General features: G+C 36.7%; 1 protein-coding gene across 2 annotated transcripts in view; it reads left to right on the plus strand.

Annotated features, from left to right (window-relative positions):
- Nucleotides 1-521: 521 nt before the first annotated feature.
- Nucleotides 522-19,020, plus strand: part of si:dkey-247m21.3 (5-hydroxytryptamine receptor 4) — a 35,239-nt gene continuing 16,740 nt past the window's right edge. For both annotated transcript variants that reach the window (XM_017410565.3, XM_037979405.1), the window contains exons 1-3: nt 522-653; nt 16,766-16,847; nt 18,258-18,431. In XM_017410565.3, the coding sequence (XP_017266054.1) occupies nt 16,825-16,847; nt 18,258-18,431 (197 nt within the window). In that variant the 5' untranslated portion in view covers nt 522-653; nt 16,766-16,824. The remainder of the gene's footprint in view (nt 654-16,765; nt 16,848-18,257; nt 18,432-19,020) is intronic.

Below are 19,020 nucleotides of genomic sequence, written 5' to 3' on the forward strand. Positions count from 1 at the left end.
AAATCAATCAACAGCTTCATGAGATAATTTGCTACCGTCAGACACAGTTGACTCTCAGTTAATGGCAAAGTTATGAAACAAATCTTGCCTGATCAGTTAGTGCTCAGAGTCTGTGTTGGGGCCGACTCTCAGCTATTACCACACCAAATCTTTACCTAACACCTGTAAAAATGGCTGAGATATAGCCATTTATGAGTTTGACAAGGTCACTTTGCTGTGACAGCCATCTTGAATGTGGTTGACTCCAAATGTTAATAAGTTGTACATGGTCATTCAATGATTACTTTCTGGGTGTTTCAATAAAACTCGTCCATTGGTTCATGAGATATTTTGCCGACAGACAAATAAACGAACACACACAAAAAATGTTTGACCCCTGAAGGCAACAGTGCTGCGTTCACTGTTGTTGTGCCGTGGCATTTTAGTGCCACCAGATGGCAGCATCGTCCCCCTCTCTGTCTCCCTCTCTCTCACCGCGTCACGAGGAGGGCTGTCAGCGGATATCACTCATCCGCAGCTCGCGCACATCAGACTTTCCTGGCACGGGGCGCTGTTTGGATTCTCTCGCCTGCCTTCAGCCGGAATAACAGCAAACATCAGCGCGTGGAGGGCGAGATTCTGCGGGAGGAACGGAGGCGAGGAGCCCGCAACAGGTGAGAAAGTTAACAAAGGTTGAATTTTAAAGGTTTATTTGTTTATGAACAGTTTGAAGTCTGTGTCGAGCGCTTTTTAACGCACCATCATGTGCGCCGCATTACTGTAAATGTGACTTTATATCATGTATCGTGTTAATATCTAATACATGACTTGCCATAATAACGTATTATCACATGTATTAACCACCTGAGACGTAACTGTGCCTCTCCTTCCATTTTATGAGATGTTGAACTATAAATTCCCATTTTCAGAAATTGATAACTCTCCCTATCGATTGTCACTGTTATATTTTATTAAATGTTGTTTTTAATCTTGGTACCAAAGGATATGTTAGTACCTTTGAAGCAGGAACTAAGAAGAGAAACTTTAGAAACAAGGTTTAACCTTTTATTGAACTTCCTCTGCTTCGGTAGTCTAATTGTTTTATGGCCTGACATGTCATTTATGTTCCAGGTGTGTCACCCTGAGACGAGATAAACATACAGTAGATACCTGTAAGAGTCTCTGTAGGGGAGAGAAAGGGCTTTAAGTTTGACTCCAGAGGCATCCGGTGCAAGATGAACAAGTTTCCAGTCAACTTCTCAAAGAATACAAAATACCTTATGAGTAAAATCGTCCACTGTTGTGTCTTCACCCAGAATTTGATCACTAATGTTTTATATTTTTAATGCAGCTAATTAACTCCAGGCTCATATCAGACACTTTGACTAAGTTCTTATTTAGCTGGAGGAAGTCTAATTGCACTGAATATCATTAAAACACAATGTGTGTTTTAATGGTTTAAATTAAGACTAGAAAGATGTGAAAAAACAAACAAACTATATATTTGTTGTAGAAAAGGTGTTATAGGCTTGTGAAAAGGTATTATAATCTACTGCGGCCGGGAGCATCTTTTGTTTTGTTTGCTGTCCTCGCTGCAAAAGCTCAGCGAGGCATTTTTATTATAGATGTGCACCTTTTTACTGTGGGAAAGTCCTTGTCAGTGTGTTTTAATGTGCAATTCCGCCAGAGATTTCATGATATTATCAAAGGCGAGTGGATTAGGGATCGCATTTAAATAATTGCATTTGAAAACACAACCCTTCTCATTTCAAGAAGACAATCAAAAAGAAGTGGCAGCCAAACAGTTATGGTGGCTGTTTCCCTCTGATTTTAAGATGACCCAAGCAGCATCTCCTTTCTGGTAATAAACGTCTGCCACTGCTTTCTGTTTATATTTCCCGTTCTTTCAGGGAAATTTCTGTAAAACAGCTTCAGTTTGCCAACATTTCTGAGCTCATCTGCATTTAGTGAAACATCTGACATAGAGTCCAGCCTGTGAAAATCTTAAACAAGTTGGAATAATCCACCAAGAGCCCGTGGAGCTTCATTATCTTCACTGCTCTCTAGATTAGGCCTTTAAGTCACACAGCATGTGCCAAGAAGATAAAGTTAACAAAAACACGTTACCTATTTGGCGATTCATTTTTTTCAACAGATTTCTATGACTGAAATCTGATTTTATTTACTACTTATTGCATGGAAATTTTAAATGAATCACCCTTGCATGAGTGAAAGCCTATAAATCAAGGCACAGATCCAGTTCTGCACAGCAGCCATCTGATACCGACAGTTCTGGCACGTTCTCAGATATAAGCTTCTGTAAATGAACCAAACAGAAGACACCGTAGCATTTTAGTTACAGAAACAGTGATTTTTGAGGATCAGCCCTGATCTCAAATATAGTTTCCTATATTTTCTTTTCTGTCCTTTTTTAGCCTCTCCCTGCAGAACCATTTCAGGAGAACCATACCTTCAGGCTAATTTGGGGCCATTTGTATAGATGCCAACTCATTAACCTGATTCTCAGAGCCTGACAGAACTTCTTCATTGTCTCACCTCACCCACATACGCTTCTGCTTTTTGCATCTCTGTCATTGATAGTGGCAACCTCAACTCCACGCTGTCAACACAGACAGCTGTTTGTTTTACTGTATTGTTCATAAGTCAGAGACTTGTTTGAACCGGACCTGTGGTCACAGCATGTCAGTAAGTTGCTAATAAACTCTGCTTTATTTGTGATTTTCATTCAGCACTCAATATTCACCTTGTATTTTTGCAGAAAAATGCAATTTCTCTAGTGTTACATAATTTTTTTTAGTAAAGGGTGCAATGATCATTTACAAGGTGACCACAAAGGTGAGTTGAACTTAAATATTTTTTAAGATATTCTCCATTTGCATTCAGATATTCTTTTCCTCTAAAACCCACCTAAACACACCGGCCATTTGCAACAGCACTCTTCGAAGTTTTGCCAAAGCTTTAAATGAATGTCTGGAGGGACAAGAACTAAGGGTTTAACTTGGTCTCCAGACTCTTCAGATCTAAAGTCCGTCTGGCATTCATGGGATGTTCTGGAACAAACACAATCCAGTAAGACCCCAACCCATAACCCATAACCAACAAAGCACAGGAATCTTTAGCCAAAGCCCTGACCTCCACGTCCACAGGCTGATGTATCACAGTTGTTTGGACAGCCTGACAGAAACCATCACAGCGTTTCTCAGGTGACAGTGGATCAGCTAAAGTTAAAGGTCAAACTTGTGTAGGAAATACCTTAATTATTGTTTCCCATATTTTGACCTAATTAAATGCAGAACAAAGCAGATTTTTGGTACTGGAACAAGGCAGATGTTCCTGTTTTCTTTTTTTCTTTACATGACATAAGTTGAAACTGTCCATTTATCTCAAGTTTAGTCACTAATGTTTCTGTTTCCTTGTTTTATGAACATGTGTTTAATTTTTTTTTTTTGTTAAATATTATCACAGTAAAATTTTTTGTTGAACAAGAACTTTGTGCAAACCAACAGATAATGAATAATCTGAATTTCAGTCTTTAAAAGATGCAAAGCATCAAGTAAAACATTATACACTTGTCTGAAAAAAGGTGCGTTGTTTTAAGCGCTTGCTGTTTTTATTATTTCTGTTATTAAATTTGACTGAAGATGCTTATTTCCTCAAACAAATTTTAAGCATAACTTTCCTGTGGAGTGTGTGCAGGGGGGCAGATCTTGACATGTGCAGTGGCGTTAAGGGAAAGTGGAAAACATAACAGTATTAAGTAAATCCATGAAGAGGCACACAGTGGGTGATGGCCTCAGGTAGATGCTTTATTTCCAGGGTTTTCCTGCTTTCTGCAAATATCCACACATGGCTTTTGTGACTGGACATGTCTGATTGCTCTTATTTGTGTTGCTTACTTGTTTCCAAAAGGAGCCCATTTTTTTAAAATCAGAAAACAAAAATCTTTTTTTTAATGCAGAGCTCTTTCTGTCACAGTAGATTTTGAGGAGTGTAGTCTGACACTTCACTCCTCTCCCTTCCATGAAGTGCGTGTCTTCAGATATCTTACAACTTCAAATTAACATTAAGTGAGTTTGCCTGCTGCACTTAGCCTGACAGCCCATAATAGCCCACCCAGCAAATTTCAGAAAAAACACTTGCGTGGTAGTTATAGTTTCAAAGATTTTTTTTTTCCCTTGTCAGTATATGCCTCTTCTTAGTGAAGTTCAGCCAATTAGTATTTTTCAGTCGCTGATTTTTGTTGTTGTTGTCGTTTCTGTTTTTAGTCTGTAACTGTTTTATTAATTGTATCATCTGTATGTGTTCAATTTTGAAAAAGAAAACAACAAATCAAACCATAAACTGAATACATATGCACTAATGTGTGCATTAGTGACAGAAATAGATTAGTGACAGTGATAGAAGTAGATATACCATAAGGATGAGAATCAGTCAGTTAGGAACAGTTATGTTTTAGGACGCAACCTATGGCTCTTATCTGTGATGCTTAAAAGTGATGTCATCACTGAGACGCTGACTTTGGTTAGGGCTCACAAACTGTAAACACACTTCATTAGGAAAGGGAGGAAACAAAGCAAAAATTTGTAAAGTTTGCATAAAATTCTGGTTCACTGCATTTTGGGTCAGCCTGCAGAAGCTGAAAAATAAAATCACCCTTGCTGTTAAAGTCAAATAGCACAACACCTTGTTCTGTCCATGGATGTGCCTGTTTTTTAATCAGCTTGGTATTCTCAGGCATGACAGATGCCAATTATTAAAAAACAAAATCTGCAAAAATCGTCCAAACATGCAGCATTTGATCAATCATCTCCTTCTACTTTTAAGCCCGGTGTTAAGATAAAGACACAAAGTTACCAAAAGGCCATCCTGGGCTTGTTTATTCACCAATTAGTCTATAATCTTTCTTTCACATATTGATTCTTTAAACTCTTGGCTTCAGTCCTTGTCTGTTTTGTTTGTTTCATTATTAAGGGTTAACACCAATAATTGGTGCTTATATGAGCTTATTTAAAACTAATTTTAGAATTTATAAAGGCTTTTGTTATTATGCTGGTGGCACATCAGTGACAAGAGAGAAAGTGGAATTTCCTAATTCCAACTGTAAACCTAATTAAATTACGACAAAAATTGATCCGATTTCCTTGTCAGGAAATAAAACATCAGATAATATATGAATAGAGACTTATTAATGGATTTTCTTCTCTTTTTTTTGACTCCATAACTGTTTGTGAGTCCGCAGTTAAAAGTAAGAGCCATTTGAGAGACAGTGAATGCATCACGAGTCAAAGGTAAAATCTGGAGATGATAAAATATAAGGATACTTTATCATCAAGCAGGCAAGCAGACAATGTTTTCCCCTAAACGTGAACAGCTCAATAAAAGAGACGGGTAAACTGGTAGTGATTTCAGATACCAAACAATAAGTTCGCAAGCTCAAAATCAAAAAGTAATATTTGTTTCATATTTTTTTTCTTTTAAGTCCAACTGAGTTTTCCCACTTATTAGAAAATTATGCCCAATTACCTGCTCACAACCCATCACCCTCAAACACATCGTTATCATTTATACAATAAATGCTCCTTTTGCTCAGAGCTGCTTGTTTCTTCAGTCCTTCATAGAACAGGCTGATGTGATTTAGTTTATCCCTGCAAGCTTAGAAAATCTGAAAAGATAAAATTGCTGCTTTTATAAAAACCTTTGGAAAATACAGTATATGTCTTTGTGTTGCTGATTTTCCCGAAGCACAAATGTTTTATGCTTGCACGCATCCAAATTTCTCCAATAGACCGTCCAATAATTACTTTTTTTTTTTGCTCAACCATGTTAGGTGATTTTTTTCAGTATAGCTGATACAACTTCTCAATAGATATTTTTACTTCAGCACACAAAACTTTAAACAACATCTTTTGAATTAGAAGTTTTAAACATCCCCTCATAGTTTCTTTATAAGCGGCACCTTCATGACATTCCTGCCTAAGTTGAAGCTATTTGTAAAACATATCATGACAGAATTCAAAACCAATTTCAATTGTGTCCCTCCACGCTGGATGTTTTAATAATTTTGCAATATCCTGTTATATTTAAGCTGCCAAATGTGGTCTTTAAGCAAAAAAAAAGAATTTCGTCCTGATGCCAAATTGCTATTCAGCAATTTGTTACGCTGTCTTGAGGTTATAAATCACATGCCACACAAACCAACAATTATCCAATGTCTCAACTCTCTGGAGCTTTTCAAGAAGAACTATTTTCACAAGGCTGATTGTCCTTAAAAGGTTGTTAGTTTAATGTATGTTCTCACAAAAGCAGAAATAGTCTCTTTTCATGAACCTATTATGCAGATAAGTGATTCTCTCAACAAGTAGGGCAATTCGTTTGTTTGTCATTTGGCAAATAACTCAGTGAAACAGGAATAAATTAGATTATTTCCCTAAAATAACTTTTTGGCAAGCTAAGTGCTTTGCTTAAATGCTTTCTGTCTAGGAAGACTGGGAAGCTTAATAATGATTTATCTTATTAATGTGCCTTGTTTTTATGTAACAATGAATTATTATTTTTAGGTTGTTCGGTTTTATGGTCCACACCAGGGCAAGTTTTACAGTGAAAAGAGACATTTCTGCCCTTTTAGCATTTCAGGCTAAATGGACTCGTAGAACAGAAGTAGTTTGTGTTTTTACCATTGGAGAGGAGAACCTCAAAACCTTCAATGACAAGAATTTTTGTTTCAATAAAGATCTCCTGCTAAGAAACATTGGTTCAGACATCTTTTCCAAACTCTTTTGAGCAACATAGATCTTACATTTGAAGCTATAAATTAAGATTTTCGTTCTGGATATCTGAATATCTCTGATCTGTGCTGCATCAGGTGATGGCACACCTTTAGCCTCTGTTACAATAATCCTGTATTAAAGCATATTTAGCCAGTGAGTGTGTGAACCTGGAAACTTCCCTGGGACGACAGGACTTTCAGTCATCACGCTCAACATTAATCTGGATTATTATAGGCAGGAAATACCTCCCAACTGCCGGCTGGCTGTTTTATGTCCCGTTTTATTTTTACCAGTGTTAGTACAGAATGTTTGACATGACTTAATTCAGCTTTTGGCAGCATAAAGTTCAGCCTTTTAAAGTATTGTTGTTTTTTTGTTAATTAGCCATCCGATACAATAGTTTACTGTAACAGTTTTCATCTGTCAGTAATTATTAATGTCTTAATCTTGACCATGATATAAAATAATCAAACAACTTATAAATGTTTTTTGTTTTTTTTCCATAAAAGGAGTTCAGTGGGGTTTTGTTTCTCCAAATGCCTTTCTTTTTCTAGTTTCTGATGCTTACAGAATGTAGTAAAGAGTTCAGTCCAGTTTTTGTATTTGGCACGTTGGTTTTTGAACAAACATGTTGTTCTTTCCTAAATCATCTGTATCCTATTGTTGCTGTCACTACACATAAAACTGTACAACTCTTACAGGAATACTGGGTTGTTTTATTTTTTTATTTTTGGCAAACCGCTGCTGAACTAAACTGACAGTGGATCTGGTTTTTGTTTAACGGTCTTTAAATTTAAAAAAATGTTGGTCACAAGCTTTGTTTTTAATCAGTCAGTTAAGACAAAGAGCTTTGAAATGCATCAGTGCATGAATCTGTCTTCATTACAAATGCATTGTGACTGAATTTAAATGCTTTTTGACACAGTGTACATGTCTTACTGGCACATATTGACAGCTCTTTGACCACCATGTTCTAAACACATTTTACATGATGCTAAGTGATGTAGTAAAGCCAGGTGGGTCCCAGTAATTCACCAATAACATCTATGATTCTGGCTCTTTTAATTACTTGGTTGCAGACAGCCATGTAAATACAAACTGTCTTTTATTTTAGACGATATTCACTTGTTATACTCCCATAGTTAAGATTCTGAGTCATGATGAATGTCTTGATATCTTTAAGGAGTGAATAGTAATGTGCATGCATTCCTCCTATTAGACGTGTGATAATAGTGGAAGCTTGATGGTTGAGAGATGGAGGATTGAGGTGTAACCTATTCCAGAAAGGCTGAATCCCATTTCCCCTCCTTCCCCTACTTTATAGCCCTATCACTACATTTTGTGTTTATGCCAGAAAGTAGGAATTTATCTATTTTTTTGTCACATAGGGCAGGGCAAAGCGGTAGGGCTATCGGAGCACTCAAACATTTTTCTGATTTTTCAGGAGTCCACTTGTCTAGTTTGATGTTTACCAATATATTTTTTTGAGTATTGCCATTTATCCCCGACAAGCATAAACAGCAACACAGCATTGCATTTCTCTGTTTGACTGTCACAGCAACCACTGTGGTCTAGTTTGATGTATTCCAATGTGAAATGTTTGGTATTATTGTCATCTTTCTTTAAAGTAAACACAAATAACAGCATTGTGTGTAAAGCTTGTTGCAGCCTTAGTTTTACATGACATATAGGGGCATATTGTTGTTGCATTAGTTTATATAAAAGGAATCAGCGACAAATGATGACATTCCCCACCTTGAAACATTTTAACTGCTTATCTTTGTGACTTTGAATTGAGAATGGGACTTAATCAGAAACATCCCTAATTATCTGATAATGAAAATAGCTCGTGATCAGTTCTGCTCCAAGTCATGGAACCTTGGTTAGATTAATTAAACTTTTGAATCATGAAACATCAAGAGTAGAAGGCACTCAAATTGTTCTGATTTATATATTTTTTTATAATCTTAAGTAAGATGACCATTTTGTTGAAATTATTTGCATTTACTGTGTTAGGAGTGTCATTCTGCTACACAGATTAATATTTCCATAATATAATCACATCTTGTAGTGCAGGGAGTTTAAATTTTAGATGAATAGTGTACAGATGTAGCAGGGACTAACATGAATATGTAACTTTGTTTTATGAAATAAAACTTTCTTTCTGAGACATTGCTGCCAAAACAAGCCAGTGCAAAGCTGCTTCAAACAAGACAGAATCTGAGGACAGCATTTGGTGGGAACTATTTTACTCTCTGATTTAGGGCATCATGGCGATCTGTGCGGACTGAGTCAAAGTCAACTTTCTATGTTTATCATGCCGAGGGAACGCATAATCCCGTGCAGCTGTGTGGTTTATTGATGATGATGATGTAGAAATTGTTGCTGCTTTTGGTCTCCTTAGGGGATTTATTGTAAGAACAATGCCAATTATGGCCAGACAACACACACTTTACAGCAAATCTTCAGGTGAGCTGTCCCTGAGGTACAGAAATCTTAGAGGAAGTCTTCTCTAGTCAAATATTATTGAAGGATAGACTGGAAATCATGATTTATCTCCTTGGCAACAGTACTACAGAGTACCCTCTCACACACAAACTAACAAATATTAGTGTGTATATGATTCCTCTCACACATATACGCACACAGTTCAGCCTGCACACAATCTGAGGTGTGAGATTATGTGAGAAGTATTTATTTACTTCCCACATACCAGGAAAACAAGTGAATTTATGAGCATTAATTAGCTGCATGCATAAGTGGTTAGAAACATTCAATAGGTACTATGTGCAAGAATAATGTCAAGCATCACATTTGAAAATAACTTCTTTTTACTTAAGGTATCCATTTAGCATAAACTGTGTGTGTGCATGTGTGTGTTTGTCCATGTATGGGTCAGCAGCGTTATATCACATCTGCAGGTCATTTTTCTGAAGGCTTAAATTAATTTTTCAAAGATCTGACATTTTGCTTTGTGCGTATTGATTTGTGTGTGACCTATAAAGTGCTTTAATCATTTTTTGAAGTATTTTTTTCTGGGTGGTCTTTATCTTTGCAATGTCCTGAAACAAATTGCAATGGGAAGAACCAAATAAAAGCCAAATCGGATGGATTTCAATTAACGTAATGTTTGCAAAGCAGTGTCCTTTAGGTCTGTGACTAGTAGCAAGAAAAAAACAGTACTTTTATTTTTAAATGGATATTTTTGTTCATCTTTTTTTATACTGATAGCAGTGGATTGCCTTTTCATGAAGATTTTTGTCATAAGGCTCAAGGTGTCTCTATTATTCCCTAAAGGTGTTTTTATTTACAGCTGGTAGTAATACATAAACGCAGTAAACACAAACAACAACATATGTATTCTAAACAGCTGCCACATAATTATTCCCATTTGTTCATGACTTATTAGGGTGCTACAGAAACTCCTTGGCTGGTATGCTTGTTTTTTAAGTTTTCACATTGCTGAAGCTGATTCTCTAGGTTTTAAGTGACCCCCTACAGATAACGAGAAACACTCAGCTCCAATAGACTCCTTTTTTACATGAGATTTGTTTAACACGATTGGTTGTGCAGCCTTGAACTGCCATGCAATTAAAACTATTGAACACAAATTATTTACTCTTTAGCATTAGGCTGGTCCGTGCTGGTGAAGCGTTGCCCCTCAGAGTGATGTAACCAGCCAGCTAGCTGGTTAATACAACACTCATAAATGATGTTGCAATTTCTTCATCACTGTATCCTCCATAAAACCTGGGTTTCACTGCTGCTTCATTCTATTTTATTTCAGTTTTAAGGAGCTAATGTTAAGGTGTGTTACATGTAAGAGCAAAGTTCACTTCAGACACCCAGATATATGCTCTCCGGCACTCTCATGCTTTCGCACACTGCAGCACTGGTCAAAAGTTTTGATCCATCCCTCATTTCTTCATATTTCGCTTCCAAGAAAGTAAAATTGATTTGTAACCTTTTAAAATGTTTTTGTGCTTTAAGATTTTGCCAGCCTTCAGTCTGGGCATTGGTTTTATTTATTGATTTCTTTATTTGCATTTAAAGTTTTTCTTTAAATGTTTGCTGTTTTTTTACTCATTTTTTAAGTTCAGTCCTGGTGTTTAACCATTTACCCTGTTTCAGCATGGTGTGCAGGGAGTCCCTTCAGAAACTGTACAGGTGCAGAACAAAAGCATATTAGTTCTGCAAAACCGTCAACAGCAAAAGAATGATATCTGGATGAGATGTCCATAAGAAAAAGGACAATGTGCAGCTAAGACAATGAACATGAAAGGTGCAGCATTTTTCAGTGTATTCTGTGTGCCAAGTTTCATGCCTGGTTCATCTCTTAAGTAATGTCTCTTTTTGATGCTTGAACATTTCTCAAAGTTAAGAGGCTTTACACCAAAACTGTTCAGGTTTTTGCTTTTCCATAAAGTAGTAGTTGCAGAAATATTAATTGGATTTGCGACATATCCTTGGAGATGGAACAAATTTAGTAATAAAAGACAACTTTGAGTAGACCGACACCGTAGTGTATCAAAGCAGCTGTGATCTGAATCACTTCGTTTGATCAGGACTTTTAATATTAGATTAGAGCCAAAACGGGTTGCAGAGATTTGCCAGTTAAGTGTTTGAACTAGAGTTAAAGGGACAGTTTTTTTACTTTAAAGGTGTCCATAGGCACAGCAAAGCATGAGTTCACTTAATTGGATTAAAATCTGTGGGTTGAACTGAGGTAAAGATTATGATTTTATTGTGGTTAAGTGCAGATTTGCAGATCAAATATAATGCACAAAAATCTATGTAGCAAATAGATGAGGATAAGGAAGGGTGATAAGCTTTATTCAACTTACCACATATTAAGCTCACATTAAAGCAGTGGCACCCGGTCAGAGTGACCAAACATCAGATTAATTATATCTTATAGGAACTCACTCATTAGGTTATTTCATCTATTCACACTTAATATTATTGGATCTCAACAGCTGAATTTGAAAATGTAAATCACAGGGAACTCATTATTATATTTACTCTGGATTAGGAGGAAACCAAATTTTGTCTTTAAGGTTTATATCACTAAATCAGAAAACATAGAATCAAAAATAAACAATTAAGACAGCATAACTAAAATAAGACAAACACCAAGAGTTCAGGGAATATTTGTTAGGAATGACTATTAGGATGAAATAGTGATTATGAGTTTATCTAAACCAAATTAATTTTTTATACAGAATGTTTGGATTCTATTTTCTATTTTGGTAAATAGATTATTTTGGAATTTGGTCAGAAGATGTTATTATTTCTGCCAGGTCAGATTAGTTTTGATGAAAACATCAGATTGTAAATGTTATTTATCAGTTTGCATCATTTAAAATGAAATAGCCAGACCCCAAATCGCTTCTTCCTTAATCACACAGAGTTATAGGTGCCTCACCGGATCAGAAGCTGTGGAGGGCTAGTCGTCACTTCGTTTTTTAGGAACTTGGAGGCTTCTCAGGCTTCAACAAGACCATGACAAGAAGGCAGGTTAAGGCCCAGAGCCCGTTGAGGGTCAGATGTCAGCGTTCCGCCCAAGGTCACCTTAGGAGCTGTGATGTTTGCAGAGGGTCGGCCAGGAGGCAGCTGATGCAGCAGGAGTCAGGAGTCAAACGAGAGGAATTCTTTTAACAGTATGAAAAGTTATTTCTCAACTTCAGTTTCTCTTTACTGTTTTCTCTTTCTTTATCTTTTGTTTGCTGGACTTAAAACACAGAGCAAAAATGTTTTCTCAGGTTACAACACAAAAATGACAAAATAAGGGGAAGAAAGAAGCTCGTCACACAACGAACACAAAAACAAACTACATAACGAACGGATTGCAAAACCAACTGACTTGCAGTCACTCGCCAAGGCTTTCTCTTAAATTTGTTACAAGAACATTTAGACCATGACAACGAATAAGGTTTTTCTTCACAAGCCTTAGGAAATCATGTGAACAATCTGTGAATAACTGATTAGACGCCCACGAGTGTAGATACATGTCCCACAACACTCAAGATTCCCTCAGGTCAGAATGAACTTTTCAGAGAACAGTTGCTGAAAGATGACACTAGGTCAGAAGTCATGAAAAAGGAGTGCTTCTTCGTGCTACATCTGAAGGTATAAAATTGAGATAATTTTATATTTTCAGCTTTAATCAGAGCTAATGATGGCAATGATGGGGCTAATAATAGCAAGTGTTGGTCATGCATCAAATACAACACAGAGACAAAATCAACAGAACCTCTTCCTGCCTCCTGCTTTTCAAAGTTGACTTTGTTCTGCCCAGCTCTGTGTCAGTCAGATGTGAAATGAACACAGTGAGCTGTGAAAACATGCCTCCTTGGATACACATTACACTCCAAAATTGCAGCAGCTACTCAGAAATGTGGTTCCTGCCTTTTTAATTTCAACTATTCATTAGATTTTTGTTTTTTTCATAGGTCTTTTTTCCCAATATTTTAATGTGTAATTGAGTGAGCAAGGAGTTGCAGTATGGGTTGTTTTGTGTACATCAATTATTTCTGTTTATAAGTGTGTGTGAGACACAGAGAAGCAGGATAATGCTGATTACAAGCCTCTCCAAACGCTATTTAAGATGCAAATATCTAATCAGTCATTTTTCCTGTTTGCCATTGAGAAGTGGGAGTGATGAGTGCAGAGCCTGAGCATCCAATCTGCATGGCATTGTTGTGAGAAACATGACGAGTTATTTTTTTGCTGTGTTTTCAATTAGTGGTTTTATGTAATTACATCACCATTGAACTTGTCTTGTTTCGTTGAGATTTGCTGATTATTTGCAGAAGTTAACAGTCTGAGTGATAAAAATGCATACAGTATGGAGAGCTGGAGTTACTGTGGATTTTTTTCTGACTCGCTCTAGGAATTTTAATCATCATAAAAACATCAACAGCTGAACTCAGAATGGATCGATTATGCACTGTGGCTGAAAACAGACATATACATAGTATGAGGTGGGCAAGAAAGCCTCAAAATATATCACCAAATCTTGAGAAAATTTGTAATAAAATATTTGTATCAATATAGCAAAAAAAGTACATTTTATTTGGTGAGGGACACATTAAAGTATTCTAAGTTAGGTCTTCCACATGAATCTTTGGTAACTGCCAACAAAAATGATTTAATAATTACAGTAGTAGTTTGCAACTCCTCAGCAGTCTGCATATTACACAATCACCCAATAAAACTTGACCCTGAGTTTTAAATACAAATGTAAACAAAGAGCAGCAATGCAAACAAACTTTCTATCAAAAACACATTGTTATGATAGGTATCAAAACTTGACCAAACAATATGTTACAGCATCGGTATTTTCCATAAACCTCTTCCTGTCCTTCAAAAGTGCACCTAACAATGAATGTACCAATGCTTTGTTGAGTAATTTGTACTTTTAGACCACACACACCTGCTTGTGTCTCCTCAAATGAGATAAAACCCTTTAATTAGTCAAATGCAAAAGGGTCTGGTGTACATTTCCCCTTTGCATTTCTTTACACACAAGTTTGACCTTTAGATGGTCTTTATTTTTCTTCTCCTAAAGTAAGGACTGAACCAAAATAAAAATGACACAAAACTACTAGCATAATTTTCTAAAACTAGTTAGACATTTAGTGCATGGGTAAGGGAAAAATCATTTACTTTTTTGGGCCATCTTCAAAAAATAGCAGAATTCAGCAATGGCTTTGGTAGGGGATGTACTCAAAATTGCCCTTGATTGGGAGATTAAGTCATTGGGGATCACAGGATTAAAAAATTATAAAATTCCTGTGTGGAAACTTAACCAAACATGGTGGTATTTGGGGAGCTTCAGTGTATATGATCATGCAGGCACTCTGTAATCCTCACATGGTCTTCTTGTGTTTGGAAAACTAAGCACTGATGGTATGTGTGTCTGTGTGTTCTTAGACCTAATAAGACTGCAGTGTAATCTCGCTGAATTGTTTTTTTTCTCTGATCCTGTGAAATTCATCTTTCAACAGGAAAAATACTCTTATTTTAGCTAGTTTCCCCAACTCAATAAATTGTTCATATAAAAATTTGTCTTTTGTCTGGACAAATATTTGCTATAAAGGCTTAGCTAATGGTTTCATAGCCTATTTGGATCTTGTGACCTGCAAACAATTTAGGATCGACCTTACAGGTTTACTTTGTAACTGTCCTCATGTCTCCATATCTTATAAAATGATAAAAAAAGAGATTATTTCATAGCAAATCATTTAGCCATAGAATCACTGACAAAGTAAAAGAAGATGAAGTGTGATAAATAGTCTTTAACCTTATATGAGAGCTATGCAGAACTGATGTAAGTTAGATGTGACAGACTGTAAATGGTGATGTGTCTGAAGGAAGTAAGTGTTATTGACAGGATGGCCTGCTCCTAGTCTATCAGGTGATGATACAGACTCTCAGATGAGATAAAACCCGACAGCTGTCATAAAAGGTAAAGCTGGTGATGCTGTAATAGGTGCTTAAAACTGATAAGGTTCCTACAACTGAGCCAATAAAAGGCTCACTGATGCTTAATGTAACAGAATGACTCTGTGGAGATATACGAGTATATACAGTATGTACCTTTTCTGTTTTTCTTTTACACTAGTATCCTGTATAGCTTTTTGTGTGTGTAAGGAGTTCTTCACATTAAAATGTCCGAAGACAACAAGAAATATGGTTACACTCCAACAGAACCATTTTCTTTCACTTATCTGTGGTCAGGTCACAGATGTAACAGGTCCAGGAGGGAAACCCAGACACGCTTCTTCCCAGTGACACTCTCCAGCTTCTCCTGGAGAATCTCAAGGTGTTCTTAAGTCACAGAGGATATATTATCCCTCCAGCGAGTTCTGGGTCTGTCCAGGGGTCCTCTCCCACTGGGATATGCACAAAGAAACATCAGAGTGAGGCATCCAGGAGGCTCCCAAATAAGATGCTTGAACCACCTAAGCTAAACATTTTGGCTGAGCTCCTTCTTCACCAGAACATACTGGAGCAACACCCTGGTCCATCGATCCATCTCTTAATCCATTCTGCCATCACTCATGAACAAGATTCAGATATTTGAAGTCTCTCACTTGAGGCAAAGACTCACTCCCAACCCAGAAGGAGCAAGCCAGCTTTTTTTCCAGTTGTGAACCATGACCTCAGAATTAGAGAAGCTGACGCTCATCCTAGCAGCTTCACACTCAGCTGCGAACCTCCCCAGTTCATGCTAAACATCGTGGCTTGAAGACGCCAGTAAAACCGCATCATCTACAAAAAGCAGAGACAAGATCCTGAGATTCCCTAACCAGTTCCTCTTGTCTTCATGATTGCACCTTGATATCCTGACTATGAACGCCATAAATAAGATCAGAGACAAGGGACAGCCTAAGTGGAGTTCGACCCGCACCCGAAACAAGCTTCTCTTTGTGCAGAGAAAACTGACATTCTTGTGTTTGATTTCTGGAGCATTTATTGACGCTGTTGGAATGAAAAAGAGAGCTTTAATTAACTGGTGATCTAAATCAGAAACCACTGATCTGAGTGACCAAAGGAATAGGTTCCAGTTGCACAGTGACCTAGATTTACTATGTAGGTTAAGGCTGCATTTTAGACACAAAGTTATTTAAAAGGGGAAGCAAAACTTGAATTTTTACAAGCTCTGTTCATGTCTGACTGTTGACCTCAGCTGACGAAAAAAAAAAATCCCTGGTGTTTACCAAAGCTCAATATTATTTTATCATTATAACATCTGATTTAGTCTGGCAGAGGAAGTTCCTGTCTGTCACAAAATAAATATCCTACAAACGTCACAAGTTTTCAGCTATTTTTAGCTACAAATATCACATTTTTACTGAATTTAGTATGCTGCCAAAAGATGAACAAACAAGAGCAGAAAGTCCAGCCTGTTTATAGAACTGGCTACTATTCTGAGAAAACTGCAAACCTAATGCTGGAGCCAGCTCAGTCTCAGCATATGTTTGTTTCTCCAGGGCCATAGCATGGGGTGATGAGGACTCTCCTCGGCTGACCACAGTGCAGATGACTAGTGATGGCCACAGCATCACCTGAAAAGTAAGTCACAGAAAATCATTGCTCATACTTTTGATTAGGCCCGAGATTACTCTCCTCTTTGCATTAGATCTAAATGTAATCATTTTATTTTACAAATAAAAATCTTGGCCCTGTGATGGACTTGCGATCTGTCCAGGGTGTCCCCCACCTCTCGTACAGTGATGGCTGGAAATAGGCACCAGCTCCCCACGACCCGAAAAGAAGAAGTGGGTAAAGAAAATAGGTAGAAGGAAACAAAAATCTTTTCTACACAAACAAAAATCTTTTCTGAACATTCAAAATCCAAAATTATTCTGGCAGATTCATTTCACGGGGTGATTAATCTTGATTTACATCTACAAACTCTGATTAACACACAGTTTATGATTTCAATGAGCCCTTGGACATTAGGCCCTCAGCTTCACACCAAACTTCCAAGTGCAACTGGTCAAAGCAGGATGCCAGAACCTGGAGACAGGTTAGGGACACAACGAGGCGTGTTTAGTGGGTATCTTCTGCTCCCAGAAGAGCAGTAGATGGAAAATGGCTGACAGGAACTCAAAACTGTACCAGAAATTTTATAACTACCTATAAAAAAATCAAGTTTTATTGCCTTCTCTGCTCTCCACCAAGACCATGGCTGACTATTCAATCCATGTATCAGTTTACACACCAGATCTTTTTTTTTTTGACATCTTTATTTTTCCCCCTGATGGTCTAATTTTTAATAGGAATTACACATCAGAATAAACTAGCAAAATAAGCTTGCTGCAAAAAAATCAAAGATAAAAGATAGATCATGTGATTTTCTGCTATAAGCTGCCCAAGGTCTTTTGAGAGATGGTTTGTAACCTAGCGGTATTGCACTTTATTCTTCTGTATCACTCTCACGTTTGTCAATGAAAGACTTTATTTAGTTTCTACACTCTCTAGAAAATGCTTAGCATTATTGTATCAGCACTTCACAAAAATGGCATTAGTACTGACTGAATGCTATTTAAGTTCTCATCGTTTTAGGCGTTTTTCTGAGTGAATGGTCACTTTAATGTCTACATTTTAAAACATTTTAATCTAACTTAGGGGTTGGGACTTGTAAAGTGAAAACACAACATTTTTTAGGGGTTCATTTAAAGTGGCTCACTGTTGAAGTATATAATTTCAGACACTTTGTTTTAACCTTCTGTAGTGCTTATGATCGATAAAGGCTAAAGTGGTGCAAACCTGAAATATAACAATAATAGAAAGACAAAAATTCAGTGTGGTGGTATGCTGTACAAGCCAACTCCTGAAGTATTTCCCCAGTGCTCTGACTGTAGAATAACATTACATCAGCCAACCTAAGCAAACAAAGATTAGACCATGTTAATTTTGGCCAGTGAAGTTGTGTTTTTTATATATTTTGTCTAAAAGTCTTTTTTTTTTCTTTGATAGTTTGTTGGATGACATAATAAACACTGAACAACAAGAGGACCGAGAAGAGCAGCAGGAGTTCTTGAGATTGCTAGAGACTGTTATTCTCACCATCCTCCTCTCCATCATCATCCTCATTACAGTGTTTGGCAACCTGTTGGTTATGGTAGCCCTGTGCAAGGACAGGCACCTGAGGTGAGCTTGTTTTTGTTTTGTTTTGTCTTTTATGAGCTGGAAGTGTGAACATTACCTCAGTCTGTTTTGTATGTCCACAGATTTATATCTAACGTGTCTATGCTAGCAGAATATATATAAAAGACAATGCATTGTTAGAAAAAAACAAAAGGATATATTTCACTTTTTGTTTTAGTTTCCTCTAGTTAACTATTAATTTAAAGTTAACTAAGTTCATGTATTATGTTTGTTTGGCTTCTGTCTAATTCCTGAAGATATTTTTATTGGATTCAGTTTATCTTCAGATGTTTAAATCTTATTTTCCTTCACTGCTGAAAGGATATTTGATTCTGTTTACATCATTAGATTATCTCAGACACTCAATATCTGTTTTGTGGTTCTAAGATTTTTCAAAGAAATTGGACATAAATCATTTAGCTTGAAAGGTAATGTTAATTGCAAAATAATACCCTCTTTTTTGTTCTACTTTTTTTTATTATTTCAAAACAATCTGGTGATTTTTTTAACCAATAAATTATTTAGAGAATTATTTATATATGTAGCAATGACACAAGTTGCTAAACTAAAACACAAAGTACACTAGAAACCT

Source organism: Kryptolebias marmoratus, linkage group LG14, assembly GCF_001649575.2.
Source record: "Kryptolebias marmoratus isolate JLee-2015 linkage group LG14, ASM164957v2, whole genome shotgun sequence".
Classification (NCBI taxonomy): Eukaryota; Metazoa; Chordata; class Actinopteri; order Cyprinodontiformes; family Rivulidae; genus Kryptolebias; species Kryptolebias marmoratus.